Raw genomic sequence first — 21,077 nt, forward strand, 5'->3', positions numbered from 1 at the left:
CACGATTTCTACATATTTTATATAACATTTAGTCGTAATATTTAGTCACTGATCTTGAAACGACCGCTTCTCCTTGAAACGACCGCTGTTCCTCGAAACATCCTAGCATACAGCCGAACGGTTTTGTAAATATTTGTGTATTCCCTTTTCGCAGATGGCGTTACAAGTGTCCTGGATACGGCACAGGGACACCCATTTGCTCACGGTCGGTCAGTACACGTACACGAACGATCAACGATTTCGAGTGATCCACAGTGCACACGCGGACAACTGGACGCTCCAAATCAAGTATCCGCAGATCCGGGACACCGGGTTCTACGAGTGCCAGGTCTCCACGGCGACGCCGATCAGCCACATCGTTCATCTGAACGTGATCCGTGAGTTTCGATTAAGATTTATTACGAGCGTATATACATATATACATACAGGGTGACTCAGTTTCTAAGGTTACAATTTTGTCAGTGTATTCTATGACACAAAGTAAGAAAAAACTGTTATGTAAACATAGATTGTATAGAGCTTTGTGAAGAAGTTATAACAAAAATTCAAAAAAGGAATACTAATCAACTTGCTGTTACTTAGATCAACAATATTGTGTTTTTCAGTGTGTTTATATAAGCTGTGTTTACTAACTGAGGTCACGGAACATTGAAATGAATTTTCGCCAGTGATAGCTGTAGTGTAAAGAATTCGAAGAATCGCAGCCAGTGCGCGTCGCTGCAGGGTACTAAGGCTGGTTTTAGGTACAGTTTATGATCACTGTGCGCACGTGATTTCAGGCTATTTTTGAGATTTAGCGAAACTTTCTGTTTTAATGAGATTTATTAGGTTTAGTAAAATTTTAACTGAAGGTCCCAATAGTGGTTGACGTACCGTAAAACCAAGTCAAATGCGGACTATTAAATGTCTTAGATAAGCAACGAATTTTTGTTATAACTTCTTAACAAAGTACTATATAACCTATGTTTGCATAAACATTTTTTTTTCACTTTGTGCCATAGAATACATTGACAAAGTTTGAACCCTAATAACTGGGACACCCTGTATATATAATATGTATGCATATAGCGACAGTCGTACAGTAATGATTCAGTTAGTGTCGCCAAGTAGGAATCGAAAGTCGTCACGAACTGAATCCGAAGACATGATTATCGATCGTCGCGGCTCGCCTTTGTATTTGGGGACATCTCATAAAAGAAAGAGATGGAACGAGACTCGAGGCGAACGAAACTACATTGTAACCTGAGAGGCAGCCGCCGCATGCCGACGTAGATTACTATGAATACATACATTGTAACGCTAACATAAAAACGATTACTTAACTTTCTTATTTCCAATTTTTTATACATGAAAATTTGTTTAATATATTGGTCAGATTTTTCAAATTAAAATGATACCAAACACGACATATTTTACACCGTATTTATTCATTATACGAATCAAGTATTTTATTTTATTTACGAAAAAAAACATTAAAAAAACCGATTCGTAATTATAAAAGAAGTATTAAAGTCAAAAAGAAGTATTAAAGACAATGCTATATATGGTATTGTGTAATTCGAGCGACAGCAAGTGTAGCCTTCTCTATACGCCATCGGCCACACGGTGGCGACAGAAAGTGAATCAAATCGGACACGCAATCGCGACAGGAACTGCAAGCATCGCGACGACTTCGACGCGGTAGGTTTTCAGATGGCTTCGATTTCGAGAAAAGTATAGATATTAATTTCGATTTTGAGATAGTAGATGTAAAGACTGACTCGATTTCGAGACGATAGGTGCAAATATTCCCTCGATTTCGAGACGGTAAGTRTAGAAAATCGCTTCGAGGTCGCGACCGCAAGTGAATCAATCGGACACGCATTCGCGACAGGAACTGTAAGCATCGCGACGACTTCGATGCGGTAGGTTTTGAGATCGCTTCGATTTCGAGACATTTAGAATTCTACGCGTTTGACGGAAAGTGTGGCGGAACAATTTACTGTATTTTTTCCATCAATCCTGGAATTTGAAGGGACCTTGGAGTAAGGATGGTTGAACAGTGAGAAGCTGTTTAGATACGAGCTCCTCGAAACTCAGCACCGATAACGAAAAAAATGGTTTGCAGATTCATAGAAAGATGGTTTAATTGCTAATTATTAATAAATTGGTAATTTGCTATGGGAAATCGTCCAGGTCAACCTCCTACGGTTTCGGTACCGTTGCGTACACGACCAGGATGACCCTTCGGATTATCCCGGTTTACGGCACGTCCTGCCTGTAGGCTTTTTCGAAATGCTATTATGAAATTCTCTTAGAAATCTTAACTTTGTGACACGTCACGGTTATTGAAGAAAACGGTAAAATTGTAACGGTAAAATGTCATGTTTAGTCTCATTTTAATCAGAAAATTATCAGCAATATGTTAAAAAGAAATTCAGTTTTAAAATTTTAAAATTAAAAAAGTTTTGTTATAGTATTATGAGTTGTCTTCCGGGAATTAGAGTCAAAGGAGCCGCGGCGCGTGCCGCAGCACACGTGTTCATCGACTCCGTCGAACTTCGGCATCGGCGTAGCGAAGAAATCGATAAATTACAGTGGCGTAGGAATAGCACCGCGACAGGAGTAGAACCGAAAAATTGCGACAGAAATCGAAACATTACTGTATATTCCAAGGATCGCGACGGTTTTCGCCGGGCGTGTACTCGAACGAGACCCGTATCGAACGGTCGACGGGGGATATACGGCGGGAGGCGGCCATGCCGGCCAGATACCGCGAGTTTAAGACTCGTCAAAGAGAATCCCGATCCGCGCGAGAGCTGGAAACTTTCGGCTTAGTTCGGTTCCCCCTGCCCCCCGAACTCGGATAACTTTGTCCACTCTATATTCAATAGTCTTAATGCTTGAAGATCGGGGACTCTGTGGATATAATCCCGGAGTAACATTCTAAAGTATTTCACGAGAACTGGCTCCCGGCTCCCAACCTTTAGCGGACGACAGAATTTGTGTGAATAAGATCTCAAAGATCGTAGTAATTTCAACTTGGGGGACACCCCTCCCACCCCCACGGTCTGTTCGAATGCTTGATTTATCCTGCGCTGCAACCTAATACCTCTTAAAACTGAACGTTCCGATGAATTTACCTTTGTAGAAGCGATTTATTCCGGACGGAAGTTTGCTCGCGTTTCGTTTCTGCGCGAGGACGTTTTCGTTCCAAATTCTATAGTATTTTATGAGTGCGCCCCGAGTTAGTTAGAAATCGTTCGATAATTATTGTTTAAGTTAAATGTATGTAGTTTTATTATTTAAGATCGATTGTAGTCGATTGTGATTAATTGGAAACGATTATAATTAGTTACAGTTGATTATGATTAGTTACAGTTAATTATAAATTAGTTATAATTGATTATGATTAGTTACAGTTGTTTATGACTATTTACAGTTGTTTATAATTAGTTGAAATTGATTATGATCAACTGTAATTGATTACGGTTAGTCAAAATTGATTACGATTAACTGCAGTCGATTATGATTAATAACAATTGATTATAATTTTATTATCAACCAGTTGCGACCTGTTTAACCAGCGTGCATCTAAAATGTATTACAATTTTCTATTTATTTCTTTTATCCTGCCTTGAATTACAAATATTCGAAACATTTCAAAATTAACAAATACACTTCAATTCTCAGCTGAAATTGGCGCAACATATTTTTATATTTCATTAACCATCCGATTTAATATTACTTTCAACAGCCATAAATCGTAATTATTCTCGCGAATTGCTATCAAGCACGTTCAAACGCGATGAGATATTTTTCGAACCGTAATCTCATACATTCTTTATAAAGAGAGCGAGAGAGGGGGGGGGGGGGGGGGGGTAGAGGTTAAGTAAAAATGCATGAAGAGTTATACTCTTTCAACGGCTCAATCTTTCAACAGCAATAGCAATTTCATTCGAAAAACCAACGGATCACCTCGAGCGCGCCGTAATACTTCATCCGCGGTGCGGGCAAAACCACCCTCCGGGATTGTTATTTACAGGAAAATTGTTACGCTCTCTTTCGGCGGAGAGATTATTAACCGCGGCGTACACGTAAACGCGTTGAATCTTAAATTAACTGTATCGAGAGTTCAGAGTTTCATTGGGGAAGAGCAAACTTTCGCCCGAGGTTAAAGTAATTTGAAACTTTTTTGCCCGCCGTAAAAACCGCGGAAAAGTGATTTCCCTTTTTTTTTTTCTCCTTTCCCCCGGCCCTTTTACCGCGCGCAAGATACCCGTGATTAACCATACTTCTATTACAATAAATTACACCGTATTTACGGCTTCCTTTGCGGGATACTGTAATTATTTGTTTTTCGTTTATCGGAGAAGCGACGGAGGTAGAAAATTAAATATGAAAATATGCTGCTGGAACGTTGATACCTTTTCAACGATATCTCAATTAATTTTCTTTTCAAAAATGTATTGTCGGTTCTTCTGAATTTATCTGGTTTTTCTGTTATTAATTTAATTATATTGAATTTTATCTGCCACGATTTTTGCGCGATTTACATAATATTTAGGCATACAGATAATTTACAATTAATGTAATATAATATTTAGATAAATTTTAATACAGAAGCTATGTTAAAGTTTTGTTAAGACATAACCAGTTCTTCTAAGCTTATCTAGTTTTCATTATTAATTTAACTTGTTGTATTTATCTGCTATGATCTTTACATGGTTTATATAATATTTAGGCATACATATAATTTACAATACAAAAGTTATGTCAAGGTTATGTTGAGATAATACAAAAATGTATTACCAATTCTTTTGAGCTTATCTAGTTCTTATTATTAATTTAATTTATTGTATTTACATTCAATTTTATCTACTATGATCTTTATATGGTTTATATAATATTTAGTTATACAGAAAATTTACAATACAGAAGTTACAACGAAATATAGGTCACAAACATAATATAAAAAGCAATATGATTTTTCTACCATACTTTTTCCTTTTAATTAACACAGGAAGGCGTCGAATATCATTGAATATACCGAACCGTGTATATGAAAAATAAATAAAAATCATAAATATAATATAAAAAACAACACGATTTTTCTACCATACTTTTACATTTCAATCATCACTGACAGGCTTCGCATATCATTGAATACCCCGAACCGCGTAAAATCTCTTCCCAAAATATTTGAACCTTAACAAGAGCACGTAAACTTTCTAACCTAACCGTATTCACGATGGAAACGTAATCCCGCTAGGAGCGTTTCCTTGGCATCGCAGTCCGAGGTGGATCGTGCCCCCGCGAGCAGAGAACGTGCGTGTTGCCGCATCGAATCGTACAATAACAATTATCAAGATCATTCGCGCGAGCCCGGGGAGAGTGGTGGCGGCGTTTCGGTTCCGGCGGAATAAAAGGACGCCGCTTAAGCCGGCCGGGGGAATTCAAGTCGAAGAAGCAATCTCGCGTAATCAAAGCCGTGTTCGACGCGCCGCGGCTTAACTTGGAAACCGGTATAAACCAATCCCAGGTGTTCAATTGGCAACCGGCCAGGATTTAAGCGTGGCTTAAATTTCGCGCAACGGCCAACGGAACTGGGGCAGATTCAGATTAGAATTAACTAATTGTTACGTAGGAGGTGGGAGAAGGGGGGGGGGGGGGGGGGGGGGGGGGGGGGGGGGGCTGTAATTAGCCGCGCGTGCGCCTCCTGCGTACTAACGTTTAATTAAAATCGTATGGTAATCAATCGGCCGTGATGGCTCGCTTTCAAGGCGGGCCCGTTACGCGGAAACGTAAAACCTATTAGCGGATCCCCTGCCGCCCCCCCCCCCTCCTTTGTGTAATATTGTTACGGGAATAATAAGAAACCCGGCCGCGACGGATGGTAATTATTATTTCATCGAACCGGGTGGGAGGGGCGAACGTGCGAAGGCACGGGGAACAATGGAAAGCAATTTCATGCGTTCAACCCTGCGCCATTCGATAAGTCTTTGGTGTTGTAGGTGGTTCACCTAAACGTCTCGCTCGTTTGAGATTGTAAAGTATACGTATTTTGTTTGCAATTGGAAGTGCAATTTATCAACGTATTACTGCGACGAGTAATTCGCTTTTTAAGACGAGTCTCGCCTTTTTGGGTTTTTGATATCTTTTAATGGGTTTTTGATGCTTCTAACCTGCAAGTATTTGTTTAGTAGACAATACTTAAACCTCTAAGATTAATTATTAATTTATTGCAAATTGTAACTGAGAAATTGTAAATGAAGAATTGTTTCTGAGAACGCAGATCTTGTACCATTTTCCAAACCTTAACCTCCAAAGCGACGATTTCGAAAAAAATCGCGCGATTGTCTATAGAACACTGCTACCGCCTTTGTTAAGTAATTACTCACGATCGGCAGACCATCGAGCTTGTAACTCGTTGATCGCGATTGCTCGGTAGCAAATCCGGCGGAAAGTGTCCCGATAAGAGCCGCTCGCAACTTCTCCTAACGATGATAAATAGGGGTGGTCGCCCCCGCCGCCCGGTTTCTCTCTGCTAATAAAATCTTCCTGTTTCCTGTTTTTCTTTTTATTTATTTTTTTTGGCCGAGCGAGAACTTGTAACGGAACCGTGTCGTTCGTTAGCGGTTTACTTATTCCGCGGGCAAAGTGAAACTTTTTTCCACGAAGGAGAAAAAAAGGGGGGCGTCGTTAAAGTCTTTTCGTCTATCGCGCGACCGCTGTTGATCGAACTTCGCTGTTTCGCCGGGCTTCCGTCGCGAGTACACACGACGGATCCAAAAAGGTATTTGAACGCTACTGTTTCGGGAACACTGTGGATGTTCGACGCGTTCGCTGTTGATGTTGTAACTTTAAAAAGCGCCGCGACTTCGAAGCCGAAGTGGGACGGAAAAGTCGAAGTTTAGTGAAGTGGCTGCTTCTTCGATTTTTCTGTATTTTATTTTGAAGAATTTATGGCAGTCAAATTTTAACATAATTAATTTTTAAAATTAATGTTTAATATAGCTTTGACAGTATCTAGTCTGCTCGGATGGGAAACAATGCAGATTAGTCTCTAATTTATTTATTAATCTATATTTGATCGTAAAATCAGTGTACGTTAATTTTGTAAAAATATATCATATATTAATTCAAATATTTATTAATCTTGTTTCTAAGAAGATTTAAAGAATATATGGCACCTCGACGAATATTTAAATGTTTAATGAATAGTTTTAGTAAATTGAATATTGAAAGTATTGATATTTATTTAAATTCTATTTCACGAATTTCCGCAGATTGCACGTGTTGTGTACGATGAATGTATGAAATTTCAACCACTGTATCCAAACTTTCTGTCGAGGGGAATAACAGAAAAAACACAAACTAGATCCGTGACGTAGTTCGAAACTATAGAATCGAAAACTGCGCATTCTCTACCGTGGCAGAGAATATAATTCTTTATTCGTGGAATTTTTTAACGAGGGTAGAACTCTGAGCTCAAAGCAAAAATTACTTGCACAACAAACTTTGCTGTTTACTTATTTTATTACTATATTTATGGATATTTTATTATTTAATTTACTCTAAGTTCTCTTACAAGTTAAAATATTTTATTAAATGCATATTCTTCTTTTGATATATAAAAGGGTATCATAGAAGATTTTTAACACTGAACTGACGAGCTATAAACGTGATAAATATATATTGTTTTAGGACAACGAGTTATTCTATTTATAATATATACTTAAATAAAGAATTTGATCTCGACGTTGTTATAATATCAGCAACCGTGAACAAAAAATCAAAGACCTGGTTTGATAGTTCCATTCAAGTATACCTCGACGGGCGACGTAGCATTGCAACGCCATAGAATTAGTTCACCCTTCGTTACACACGCGAATTCCTGAATTTTTCACGCTCTAACTAAAAATAGCAAAAATTCCAAGTTCTTAACCGTTTCAACAACGTGCAAAAATAATCCACTGTAAAACTGATAACTGCAATCACGATGTGAAAAAGAAAAAAAAAAACATCAAATAGGTCGGTTTAGCACTAGAGCCGGAGGTTACATCGCTTCCGCGCCGCGCTCCCGTCGACGTTTCAATGAAATCGAGAGTTCAACAATCATCGGGATCGAATCGGCCCGATCCGCCGTTAACGATCGCGCAGTTTGCAGGCCGCGAAGAGATCCCGTAAGGCGTTCAACGCTGCAATAATGGTGTGTAAACAAGGGCTAGGGTTTCCCGTATAAGCATCGAACCGACTCCCCTGCCCCCCCCCCCCCCCCCCCGCCCCGCTCGCAGCCGACGCCGTGCCCGGGGAAGCGGAAATATTTGCGAACCGGTTCGCTACCGAAAGTTCGGTATCTATCCCACCTGAAGGCAGTACAGGGCAATATTTGCCTGGCTGCAATCAATTTGCTGATTTCCTCGCGAATTACACCGAATCCCCGCGGTCAAACATTTGCCAATGCGCGATTTCTTCTCCTCCTTGCAATTAATTGATGTTTTTGCTAATCTCGCCGGCGGATTTGAAGCGCCCGCCGCGCCCCCGACCGATCCGATAAATCCAATCAACTGCTGCGAGGCTTCGGGCCGCAAGAAGGTGCATTGTTCGCTGTTCAAAAATTATTCGAGTCGATCGAATACTTTTGAGGTTAGTACGTCTCTTCTTTAGGTTATCTTTCGTTTTATGTGAACGATGACTGGATAACGTTAAATTTATGGTTTTACACTATGCAATAATATAGAAGTAATATTGCTTTACATGGAAGAAATTATTTTAAATTATATGTACTTAATTTGATTATAATTATATGTATAAATTTCCTGTAAAAATATCTTTTAAATATTTGGGAATAGAAATGGTAATTCTATTTTTATATTTAATATATTCCACGTATAAAATATGCGTTACTGTGGATAATATACAATACAATGTACAATAAATGTATCGTATAATATAATATAGTATAATAATATAAAATAACATACAAATATAATACACAGTAAACTTATAACATAATATAGTATGATAATATAAAGTAATATAATATGACATAATAATATACTATAATGATATAAAATAGTAATACAAAATAATATACAAATACAATATAGAATAAACGTATAATATATCATAAAACATTTTGCCTATGCTGATCAGCAGTTCAATAATTTCAACAAGCCACCCCAGACTTAATTTTACACACTCCACACCGTATCTCTACTCTCTCGCATTTGTTATTCCCGCGTCGTGCAGGTCTGATAAAACTTTTGCCGGGCGTTAGGGTAAAATATATCGCCGAAACGGCGCGGCAAACGAGAGCGATAGCGCGGATCTTAACGCGGCCGTATTGTTCTAACGCAACGGACAACATTATCCTGTGGCAGCGTTCCGCCGTGCACTCGGGCGAAAATAAATGCGCGGTGTAATTGAAATGTAAATTTCCCGGGGAATAATTGTGTGTCGACCGACGGCGGCGGAAAGAGCCGCCGCGTTCTTTGTTACGCGTCCACCCGATCGCGAATAATGCCGTGTTTCTGTTCGATAGTCAAAAAGATGGATTTCGAAAATTTCGCCGGTCGACCGATGAATAATGGAACTTCCAATGGGTCGATTGAAATGCAACGCGCATTAAAAGCGCCGCAATTTTCCGTCGAACAACGGGCCAACGGGAACTCTTTCCGTATCCGATAGTTGTTACGACACCGTCGCGGATAAGTCACGCGGAGTTCTCTGCTCTTTCTTTCTCTTTTCTCTTTTCTTTTCGGCGGTGATTGCACCGTCTGTTTGCCGAATAGCCGAGTAATTTTCAATGGTAAAAAAATCTTTACTTCCGCAGAGGGGCGGTCGAAATATTGTTTCTTTGATCGGGGAACCAATTTTACTGACTCGATTACGCGCTTGTTACGACCGCGGAACGTGGAAACGTACTCGCTTAGAATCCTTTCGCTTTGGGGATCGGAAAATTGAATTCGATTGTTCCGATTTCATTCCGAGGAAAACAAATCTCTCCCCTTTGTTCCGCGATCGTCTGTTTCGCCCTCCTTCCGCACGGAGATTTTGCTCCTATATTTCGCGAGAACGAAGCTTCTTCGTTCCACGGGGATGATCGTGTAAGAATTAGCGTTCTTGGAAGTGCATTGACAATTTGTTAGAATTTTCTTTTTGTTGTATATATATACAGGTTGGTGGATGCAACTTGCGCATCTTTTGCAATTTTTAATATATACATCAGGCAATAAATTTATTAATACAAATGTTGCCTGATTTAAAAGAGCATAATATACAGTATATTTAATTTTTTATGAGTGGATCATTTTTGAGATCTGAAGGTTATTTTTCTTTTCTTGGGTGAAATAAAATTCACAGTAAAAAGGTATTGACCTTTATTAAACCTAAACCTAACAGTTAAAGAATAATTTCGCTTTATTCTTCAATTTTCGTAAAAAAATATAGTATTCCATTTAAGGAAAAAAATTCATTAAATCATGCGAACGAATAGTTTTCACATTTTCTTCGACATTTAGTTCTCGATAAAAATGAAATTGGTGTTTTTAAAAACGACGATTTTATGTTTTCTGTGAAAGTAACGTGGATACGATAAATTGAATTGTTTATCTTAATTCACAATCAACACTAACCGGAGCCGCTCGATAAAACTTAGTGTATCATTAATTGTCACCGCTATAGTTTACAATACATACTTGTTACAACAGTTTACAATTGTTTTCCCACGAAAAGCAACATACCCTCGCGTGTTGACAGTCTCGGAAACCGTTCTACTTGTATAATACAATAGACCGAAAATTATATTTACATGACCCATACAAGACCACGCCACACATTGTGGTAATTTCACCTCTCTCTCTCTCTCTCTCTCTCTCTCTCTCTCTCTCTCTCTCTCCTCAATGGACGGTATACTACTCTACTGGCCATTGCTATGGAAACTCGCTCGGATACGGAATATTGAGAACGGAATAAGTAACGCGCGTAACAAAACAATGTGCACTTTATTCCGGCCCCTTTGTTGCTTTGTCAAAACTACGCTAATTAAATGGTGTATTTAGTTGATGCACCTGTTGGTTAAGCAAATATTCGAGCATCGAATAAGGCAATGAGCTTTATGGACAGTTCTCGTCTCTGGGAATAGCATGATCCTTGTTGAACGTTAGAAAAATTAATGAACCGTTTCCATTGGTGATTCAAAACAAATGGAATTTATTTGTGTAATAATTACAGTAATTGTGATTTGTAATTATAGCAATAAATTGTTTTCACTTGTAATTGTAAGAGATATATATTTAGGTATACGTTTTGCTCTTATATTTATTATTTCAAATAAATGAAGATCTGTAATATATTAATAATAATCACATTTATCCATTTCGATATGTATATCGCTTGGCAGTTGTACGTATTTATGGTTAAATTTCATACACGTAATAATTTTACATGTCCTATTTGCTCACGTTATCGAGTGAATGAATAAATATGCGTTCAGTCTAAAATTCTTGTTGCATTAAATATTTTAACCATACGTATTTAACTTACGTTATTAATTGCTATAATTGGATATATTATTAAGCATAGAGAAACAAGTAATTCAGCTATAATTTTCTAACAATTATCCGAATTAAAATGATCTGAGAACTTGACTAGGTCAAACAAAATTATTACAGTATAATAAAACCAATGTTAATGAGATAAACAAGTGGAATAAAAACAAATTCAAAAAACGCAAAAGAATTAAAATTAAAATCTTAAGAGCATTTAAAAAAATCTAATAGATTTTTTAAAACAGAAATAAATTTTCATTGCTCGACTTTAATACAAAATAAAAATTGTCTGCACGAAATTCTTCCTTTAACCATCTCAATCAATTAATAAAGACGTAACAGCGTCTTCATATTTTTCTTCACACGCGACAGCTGCGGATTTCACCCTTCCCCTCGTAAATAGATAAAATCCGCAATCTGCGAATGTAACGGTACCCAAGATCAATAATACAGTCGTCCCTAAGGAAGATCGGAATCAGACCGCTCCCTCCCGACATTCCCAAAATATGTCGAGCAATATCCAATTTCCTAAACGCGGATGGCCGAGGAGCCGGGCGGATCGAATCTTTCCGGGAAAGTCAACAAGTACCCGTAGCCTTCCCGAGCGTCTTCCTCCATTTGAAATGAAAAGATAATTCCGGCCGGCACTCAGTCACGATCGGATCCCTTGTATCCCCTTTTATCTGCTTCCTGAAATTGTTTCTGTCTCCGATACCGGGGCGGCGTACAAGAGGAGAAGGAGGAGAAGGAGAAGGAGGAGAAGGTGGAGGAGGAGGTCGACTAACAGGTTTAATTGTTTCCTTTGTCATTCGAAATTTTTGCCCTCCTTTGGCCGTTGCCTTTATCGCGACCGCCCTCTCTCTCTCCCCGGGCTCTCGAACCCCCATGGCGATATTTCAGAAAAGCTTCGATCTCCTTATAACGAGTTCGTTTTATCAAAGAACGCGCGAAATGCACCGGTCGGTTCTGGCTCGCAATTACGAGGAATTTAATACCGCAAACGTTTCCCCTCCGACCAAATAAAACGAAAGACAAAACTGGATAACGGCGAGAAGGGTGGGAGAAAGAGGGAGTGAATCGTGTCGAACGGCGGAGGATGAACTGAAACGCAGGGAGGAGGGGGTTAACAGGAGAGCGCGCGCCGGATAACCGGAAAGCCGAGCGACCTTCGAACACCGAGGAATCATTACCGACCGAATAACGGCCCCCCCATAAACCCGCGTTTCTAACCTTTATTAACGCGTTAAGCTCGATTTCACCGTACGCGCGACGTACGGCTCCGCGCGCGTGTTGGTGGCCGCCGGCCGACTCGTATTTCATCCCTCGCATCCCTCGCATCCCTCGCGCGACTCTGCGGAGCCTTTTTCCTAGCGCCGAGCGCGCGCACGTCACCCGCAAATTTGCAATATCCATGCCCTTCCCTATCGGGCCAGACCCAACCCCTTCCTGACCAACTTCTCCTCTGTCACTCCATTCCCGACTTTACGACCGCGTAAAAGCTTGTAATGGCTCCGCCTCTGCCGCCCGCCGCCGCCGCTCGTCAGCCACCGTTCTCACGGATATTGCCCGTCGTTCGGCCGATTCGGCTGCTAAATTAATCGAGAATAATCGTAGCTGCTGTCGCCCAACGGAATGCCGTCTAATCAGCCGAGTTTTGATCATTGATTTATTAGGTGCCCGCAATGCGACCTAATACGGGTATGATTGTTACGGAATTCTTGAGCGTGACGGTGATGTTTCGTGATATGGTTGGTTAGGGGAACTCGTTCGTTTTGAGTATAATTTATTTGACATTTATCGAATTAGGCTTTTTTTTAAATCTTTTTATTCTTTTATGTTATTTATTTTTTAATTCAAAACATTTACTCCGTAATTAAACGGCTTTAATACTGAGTCCGTTCATTTTTAAATTAAGGCCATTTTCTAAAAATATTATGTTAACTATTTTAATGTTTATAGTTCTATGTTATATATTATTTCATTTTTGCGAAGCATCTGGAATGCAATAATAGTAATACTACCCTGTTATAAATTATCAATATTTTTAGATTTATCAAAACACGATTCTTTAAATATCTGGATTTTTAAATCTGAATCGACCTAGGCCATTTTCAAAATAAACTGCTCATTTATTTGACCCTTCAGTGATATAATTCTTTACAATTTTCGCATATTCTAACCCTTTATTTCTAATATATTTAATTTCTTCAATCATACTCCGTAGCCATTCCTTTGCAATTTGAAGCAGTTATTGTAATTAAAACCTTTTTCATCGTATATAAATTGTTACTTAATTCCATTTCTGTATTTTTTCTCTCAATAATAGAAGACTAGTATTTCGATTCACCTACAGCAACATGGAACGATCTTATAGTAAAAGTAATTTAATAAAAGTAATTTTAAAAAAGTAATTTAATAAAAGTAATTTTAAAAAAGTAATTTAATAAAAGTAATTTTAAAAAATTAATTGAAATGAAAGTAATTTTTGGAAAAGTAATTGAAATGAAAGTAATTTCTGGAAAAGTAATTGAAATGAAAGTAATTTTTGGAAAAGTAATTTAATTAATAGCACCGGAACTAGAGAGTCTATATTTGTTTGTGAATATTAGTGTTACAAAGGATTAAGACAAATACGAGTATAGTTACCATTTGGGACATCAACTCCAGCTTCGAGCCTACTTGCGCAATGATCGAACCAAGCCACACGGCATCCCAAGAGTTCACAAAATGTCCGCTCCTCCTGTATTCCGAATAGCAGAAGATGAATCCCCGAAAGTTAGTAGCGTGTTCAGGTTTCCGTAGTCGCAATCACGTAGAATCGTTCAACTCTTCTCCGGTCGGGTTACCGAAGTCGCGCGCACAAATCGGGGCGTGGGATCCCGGAAATTTGTAATCGCGGGACGCTTCCTCGCTATTTAAAATCCTTGTTCCGCGCGATTATGTAGCTACCGGGCTGGCGAGATCTCGCGAGCAGCCCGTTTAAACGGGTCTTTGTCCGATGGTAATGAGAGAAGAGGCGAAGGAGAGAAGCGAAAGGAACGACAGGGCGGACAGGAATGCCCGAGGATGACCCGACCAGATAGAATTTCCTCGAGGTACCCGGAGCTATTATCCAGAGGCGCGCGCGGAGGCACTAAGATCCCGGGCCGAGTGGCCCGTACACGCGAGATCGGCCCGCACAAAGCAGGTTTTAATTTTGACCGAAAGCACCCCGGGAAATACTCGAATCGCGCCGGGGTCACGGAGACAATGATATTAAAAGCTTGGAAGTAATACCGCCACTGGGAGCATTATAATGGATCGGCCAGCCTTAAAAGCCCCCCAACCGGGTTGTTCCTTCGCCACGGCTTTAGGCTAGATTGCCGCACTACGGTCGCGCCGCCGCGCGGTCCCCGTCACCTAATGGAAATCCCTAAAATTGTTTCCTACCCGGTCAGATTTAACGGTTCGCGGGGACGAACGCCGGATGAAATTTCGCTGTCCTTCCTTTCGCAGTTTTATATTTTGGCGCGCGCGTGTTGCCCCGCTCAAAGAGCCCCGGACACCCAGACTCGCTCCTGCCGGTGGTTTTAATACCGGTTTAAACGGCGAAACAGGCTTCGGTTAATTTTCGAGAACTTTTTGCGGCAGACGTTTCTGAAAGCCGGACTACCGCGGAGATTTATTGGCACAGAGAGAGAGGACGAGGTGACTCGGTAATTGGCTCGCAGATGAATATCGAAGCTCTAGGAACCTTATCGCTATATACACGTTCACGCTAGCTAGTTCCTGGGTACTGGTTATCGCGTTAGAGTTCATCCATATCCGGGCCTCTGTGACTTCCTGTTAATTATTCCTTTCTGGACAAGAAGTCGCTTTAAGGTCGCCGCGTGATACGCCATTTTCACGCTCTCTCCGGTTCTGTACAAGCGAAAATAGATAGTACTTGACAAAGTGTCATTGACACTGAAATGAACAATTTTTAGAATTTAGAAACACTAACAGAAGTGAAAGTAAAATATCACGTGAGCAAATTTTAAAGATAAAGTGGCTGTATAACTATTAAATTTTAAAGATAATTTTAATTTTATTTTAATATAATTTTAAATATAAAGTAACTGTATAACTATTAAATTTTAAAGATAATTTTAATTCAATTTTAATTTAATTTTAATTCAATTTTAATTTAATTCTATTTCAATGTTAATTTAATTTTAAAGACAAAGTAGCTGTATAATTATTTGCTGGATGAAAATTCCTGGCTTCGATCTTGTCGTTCCGCGATTATTGGAATCGTAAAGAGTCTCCCGTGGGGAAATCGTTCATTATATTTATTTTCAATCGATCGATTATTTACCCGAACACATATTATATTTAAAACCGCGCAACGTTCCAATTAATACGGTCCCGCGAGTATCGCGAGGCAAGAAAATTAATCTAAATTAATTCCGGAATTAAATGACGGCAAAGTATATTACCATTCGAGGCTGAGCGGAGTCGTCGTTCTGTTTGAACGAAGATATAAAATTGGTAAAGGATGCAGGAGGTTGATTTTAATAAAACTGAGTTTGTTACAAGTATTTCGAATAGTTCTGTTTAACTTTTCACGACTTTTCATGAATTTTTTAATAAATTCAATTTCGACGCTCTTTACATAAACTAATCTAGATAAAATCTAATCACGTTCCAAGAATGCTTTCGATTGCATTAATTTCTTTGAATTTTATATCTACTCGAATGTTTAAATATCGGTGACAAGAGAATAAAATTTGATTCCTACTTGACACGTTCGTCGTCCAGCGCAAATCGTTCGAGTTTCTTACCGGGCCCAAATTCGGTAGTCAGAACGCATATAATAACGTTATATTTTATACATTAAATATAAATTAATATACAACAAATATAATAACGTACGAATTTTTAGTACTTTTATCTTATATATTTTACATTTGCCGGTGCTTATTCCGTTAAATTCCTGTGTTAGAAATGGGATTTTCATGAATTAAATAAATAAAATCTTGAATAAGAAGAGCGTCACCTATATTCGGGTGACGGGGCACCTATAGAAGCATAGCTGTCGCCCAGATATGGGTGACGCGGCGACGAACGCGTTAAAGGAACGGATGAAAATTCGTACCCAACAGCTTATTGTTACAAATCTCCATCACGAGTTATGTACGAGTTAATACACGACAAGGGGTTGACAAAAAGTAATTCGATTCTATGAACGATCCAGTGACTTTTGTGCCGCCGCGTGCGCAGGAAGTCCTGCCACAACATCATTAAATTTTTTTGATCCATAGCACTTTGCGCGAAAGCCGGCGTGTCGATCGCAGTCACCGCGAAGCAATCAACTTTCCGCGCGCCGATTTACGGCGAGCCCCTCGGCTAAACGGATTAACCGGGGCGCCCGAGTACTTCGAGCTCGTTTCTCGAATTCTATATTCACGGCCGGGATCGCCCCAGTGCCAAGAGCGTCGTCGCGTTTCCCACGCGCCCGCGCCCCGCTCGCGCTAATTGTCAGCTAACGTGATCCATCACTCGGCGGTCGGCGGGGCGGGGTGGGGTGGGGGCTGGTTGGTTCTAAGGCGGCGCGACGACGCATTCAACGGGAAGCACTCGGCACAGCATGAAACGTTAAAGGCTCCTTTGGATTCTGTTTATGCTCCCCCTTGAATCCACGAGGAGAAGGGACAGCTCACAATCGCGATACCGGAGGCCGTTGAAGACACAATGCGCGCGCGGTGCGCATTTCAGGGAACATTGAGGATTAATTAAGTGCTCCGACACGCGCGAAGGGAGCAGGCCCGCGTGACTGTCGCAGAGACGCAAACAGAATAATCCGCTCGAGTTATCGTGCCACATAATATCCCGGTGCGTCCTTGTTCCTCGTACAATTTCCTGGAAAGAAATTCTCGCGCGCTACCGGGGCCCGGGTTTTTTAGTATATTCCAAGTATACTCGAACGTCTACTGGTCTCGAACCCTTTCAAAGCGCTTTTAAGGATGCTCGAATCTTAATCGAATAGAATCGCTATTGATATTGTGATAGAAATTCTCTAATATTTCTGTTCGTTACTTCTGAAAGGAATTATTAAGTTCTACGCGTGCGTAGATGCGATGCAATAGCGATGGGTTTAAGTATCTCGCGAGTAGGTTCAAAAATTGATCAACTAAATTCGAATGCCCTAAAAGTGTTTCAAAAAGTAATAACAATACTTTCAAGTATATTCGAACATAAAGACAACCTTCTATAAATTCTTAAAAAAAATGAAAAAGTACTTTTAATTAAAGTCAAATGTTGGTCGAATAAATTTTATTAAAAATCGTACTCTTGTTAGAAAATAGATATCATGAACGTCCATTATGCATATGTTAACCGTATGTACAATTGATAAATGTGCATATTTTATCTGGATTTAACTGTAAATAATATTCCACGTTTTTACTTATTTGATACTTATTTGACTTAGTTGATAACTTGAAGCATTTTGGCTACACGCTACATATTCCTGTTTTACATATCCCGTGCATCGCGCATTATATTATACTTTGGTAATAACCGAGTTCAGGATGCCGATACAAATGTAAACACGTCTGTACGCTTCAATTGCTATCTGACGGTGTTTACTGCTAGCCATCGACGTAGTTGCAGATACAGTTGCAGCTAAAACTACAGCCTACGGCGTGATACATTGTACGCCGGAGCTGTTCAACTACTTGCCCGTACGGGCAGCGATTTTCAGTCGAGAGTAAACACCGATCGACAGACTGTAGTCAGGTCCCCGCTCCCTAGGGCAACGATGCCTTTTCCTTAGCTCCTTGAAGGACGCCCTACCAGTTAACACGTTCCATGTCGAGCTCTTTTTACTTGACTCTTGTGTCATTAAAGTGTGTATTTCGAAATGCTTGTGTATTTAAATATTAAATATTAAAGTATTGAATATTATGTACTAAATATCTAATTCAATACCAAATTCTTGGATTAGATATTAAATGTCTAATTCAATACTAAATTCTTCTCTTAGATATTAAATATCTAATTCAATACTAAATTCTTCTCTTAGATATTAAATATCTAATTCAATACTAAATTCTTATCTATATAAGAATAAATGATGGTCGGTAAAACTGAGTGACTTCCAAGTGAATAAAAGAGAAAACCACTCACTGCCACAATATATCAAAGATATAATTCCTTGCAATTTCTTTTATTAAATATTTTATCTAAATTCGTGTGTTTAGAATTGCATACCTCTTTATCCTTTAAAAATAATTATTGCACATGGCTTCCTTATCTTCAGGATTAATGAAAATGGAGATTTTTTCACATTAATTCTCACATCTGAATTTCTAGTCCATATAACAGTATAATAAAAACCATATAATAGTATAATAGTATAATAATAAAAGTAATACTGACACGGTGATATTTTACACTATTTCCACATGTTAGCCAAGGCCTTATAGAAGTATATAAATTATGGTAGAGGGTCTATCGGATCACGGAAACGTGAGGCCATCAAAAATCATTTCCACGCCATAACCCTAGATTCTGAGAAGTTTCTTGATCCTGGCGAGGGTCCCTAATCCCGTTCTCATCGTCGATTTACATCCACAAATACCAGGATAACACTTATAAGAAGAAAATTAAATCTTCTCCGCTCCTCTCCGAGTGTCATATAAAATAACATGACCCTCGTGCCACCGCCGTGTACTGCAAATCGATTGAAAATTTTTCTAATAATTTCGATTTTAATAAATGCGGAATATCGTCTACTACAGAAGATAAATTATGTTTGTTTTAATCACTATAACGTTGCCTGCTATAATTTCTTCAACTATTGCTAAATATGCTAAAAATACGATAAAATTCCTCTGGAATTCCTTTTTAACAGTACATAATTTTATAATTTTTTTAAACACTTACATCAGTCTATAGTACCGATATAAAGATCCATTAATAATAAACTTAAATAATAACGCTTCAAAATTAGATTTTTCTACGCAAAGTTGCCGGAGATCAGGACTCGGTTATTTTTCGACCATGATTTGCAATTAAAGCGATCTCTTAATCCCGCGGCGTATCGCACGAGAGTTAAGCAGTTCGCTCGTAAATAAACTAAAACAACCGAGGCTAAATAAACTAAAAATCGCATTAAACTTTATTAATTCCGCCCTCTCTCTCCCGCGGCATTGTATATGTTCAGCTAATCCCGCACGACGTTAATGCATAAAATCCGCTGTCGGGGCAAAAAATTCTATGCCGTCGTTGCATATTAATTTACCGTAAGGGCAGCAGATTCCGCCGCGAGAGTGAAGATTAGTGTTGTGCCCGCAACCCGGTGCCCTAAAAGCTCTCCGAGGCCGGAAATCGCACGATGCGTGATCAAGGGAACTGCTTTTAATTAGTGGAACCGGGGGGGGAGGACGGCGCCCCGTGCGCTGTCGCGCGCGCGTTGCTTTCTCATTCCCGTGCGACGCGGCACGGCGTGGCGCAACGTGCATCCACCTGGACAAAAATCATTTGGTCGATCGTTGTGAAATGTTTTCGTTTTTATCGCTGTTTTCGGAACAGATGAAAATTGAACCTCGAAATCGATTGAAAATCTAATTGTAAGATTCACGAAAGGCAAAAGTGATTCAATTTAGATATAATGTTGTTGTGGCAATTAATTTAGAGATTTCGTGAAGAATTAAATATTAGAGAGGATTTTAAGGTTCGTGCATAAGCGAATGTTAGTATAAAAGTAAGGATAATAATTATATGTGTAGGTTAGGATCGTGGCAAGACACAATGTCGACACTTTGACTTATATCTGAAAATGTATTCTATGTGTATTAAGACATTAAAAAGACGAGTGAAATAAATTATAAAGTTATTATAAATAAGCTTAACTCTAAATTATCTTAACAATAAATTTTGCTAGGAAAAGATACATATGTATAATTAAATAGAGATACTCTTCGTTCCTCACGACGAGAAAAGCGTAACTCACGCCACTATGATCCTAACCCACTCTTATATCATAGCAACGTAAATTAAAACGAAAAATACTAATAAATAACATTATTATAACACTATAATTACCTTTAAATATAAAATGTTAGTTGCTAAATCTAACACAGTTATTTAACGTTTACTATAGTATACATTTCGACAGTAGAGTGCTATCTTTGAGGACAGGAAATTCACGAATTTCTCCTGAAAATTTAAAAAGCCTGAAAATTGAAGTTACAGTGAAATAACTATAAATTAATGGAGAAGTAAGAAGGAGCTCCAGTAATACGGAGAGCCTGCTGAAAGTCTAGATCCAAGTTGGATGGATTTTTTCCTAGGCGAAGATACGTCAAGAACATTGTATACGGCGGAGATTCGGAATCTCTAGGATCTACGGGATAGGATCGCGTCGGCCATTGCTACGGTAACTCCGAACATAATTCAGCGGACTTGGCACGAGATCGAACACCGTTTCAAGATCTACTGAGTGACAAATGGAGCTCGCATCGAAACCTACCGTGGTTGTACACAAAAATATCTAGTCGTCTCGTAGCATTCTACGTT

At 39.1% G+C, this 21,077-nt stretch overlaps 1 protein-coding gene across 1 annotated transcript in view; it reads left to right on the plus strand.

The window, feature by feature from the left end:
* The first annotated feature begins 154 nt into the window (after positions 1 to 154).
* LOC144474589 (zwei Ig domain protein zig-8) overlaps positions 155 to 21,077 on the plus strand; it is a 135,745-nt gene continuing 114,822 nt past the window's right edge. Inside the window, exon 1 of the mRNA XM_078189639.1 lies at positions 155 to 377. Within this exon, the coding sequence (XP_078045765.1) occupies positions 155 to 377 (223 nt within the window). The remainder of the gene's footprint in view (positions 378 to 21,077) is intronic.

Source organism: Augochlora pura, chromosome 2 (assembly GCF_028453695.1).
Source record: "Augochlora pura isolate Apur16 chromosome 2, APUR_v2.2.1, whole genome shotgun sequence".
Classification (NCBI taxonomy): Eukaryota; Metazoa; Arthropoda; class Insecta; order Hymenoptera; family Halictidae; genus Augochlora; species Augochlora pura.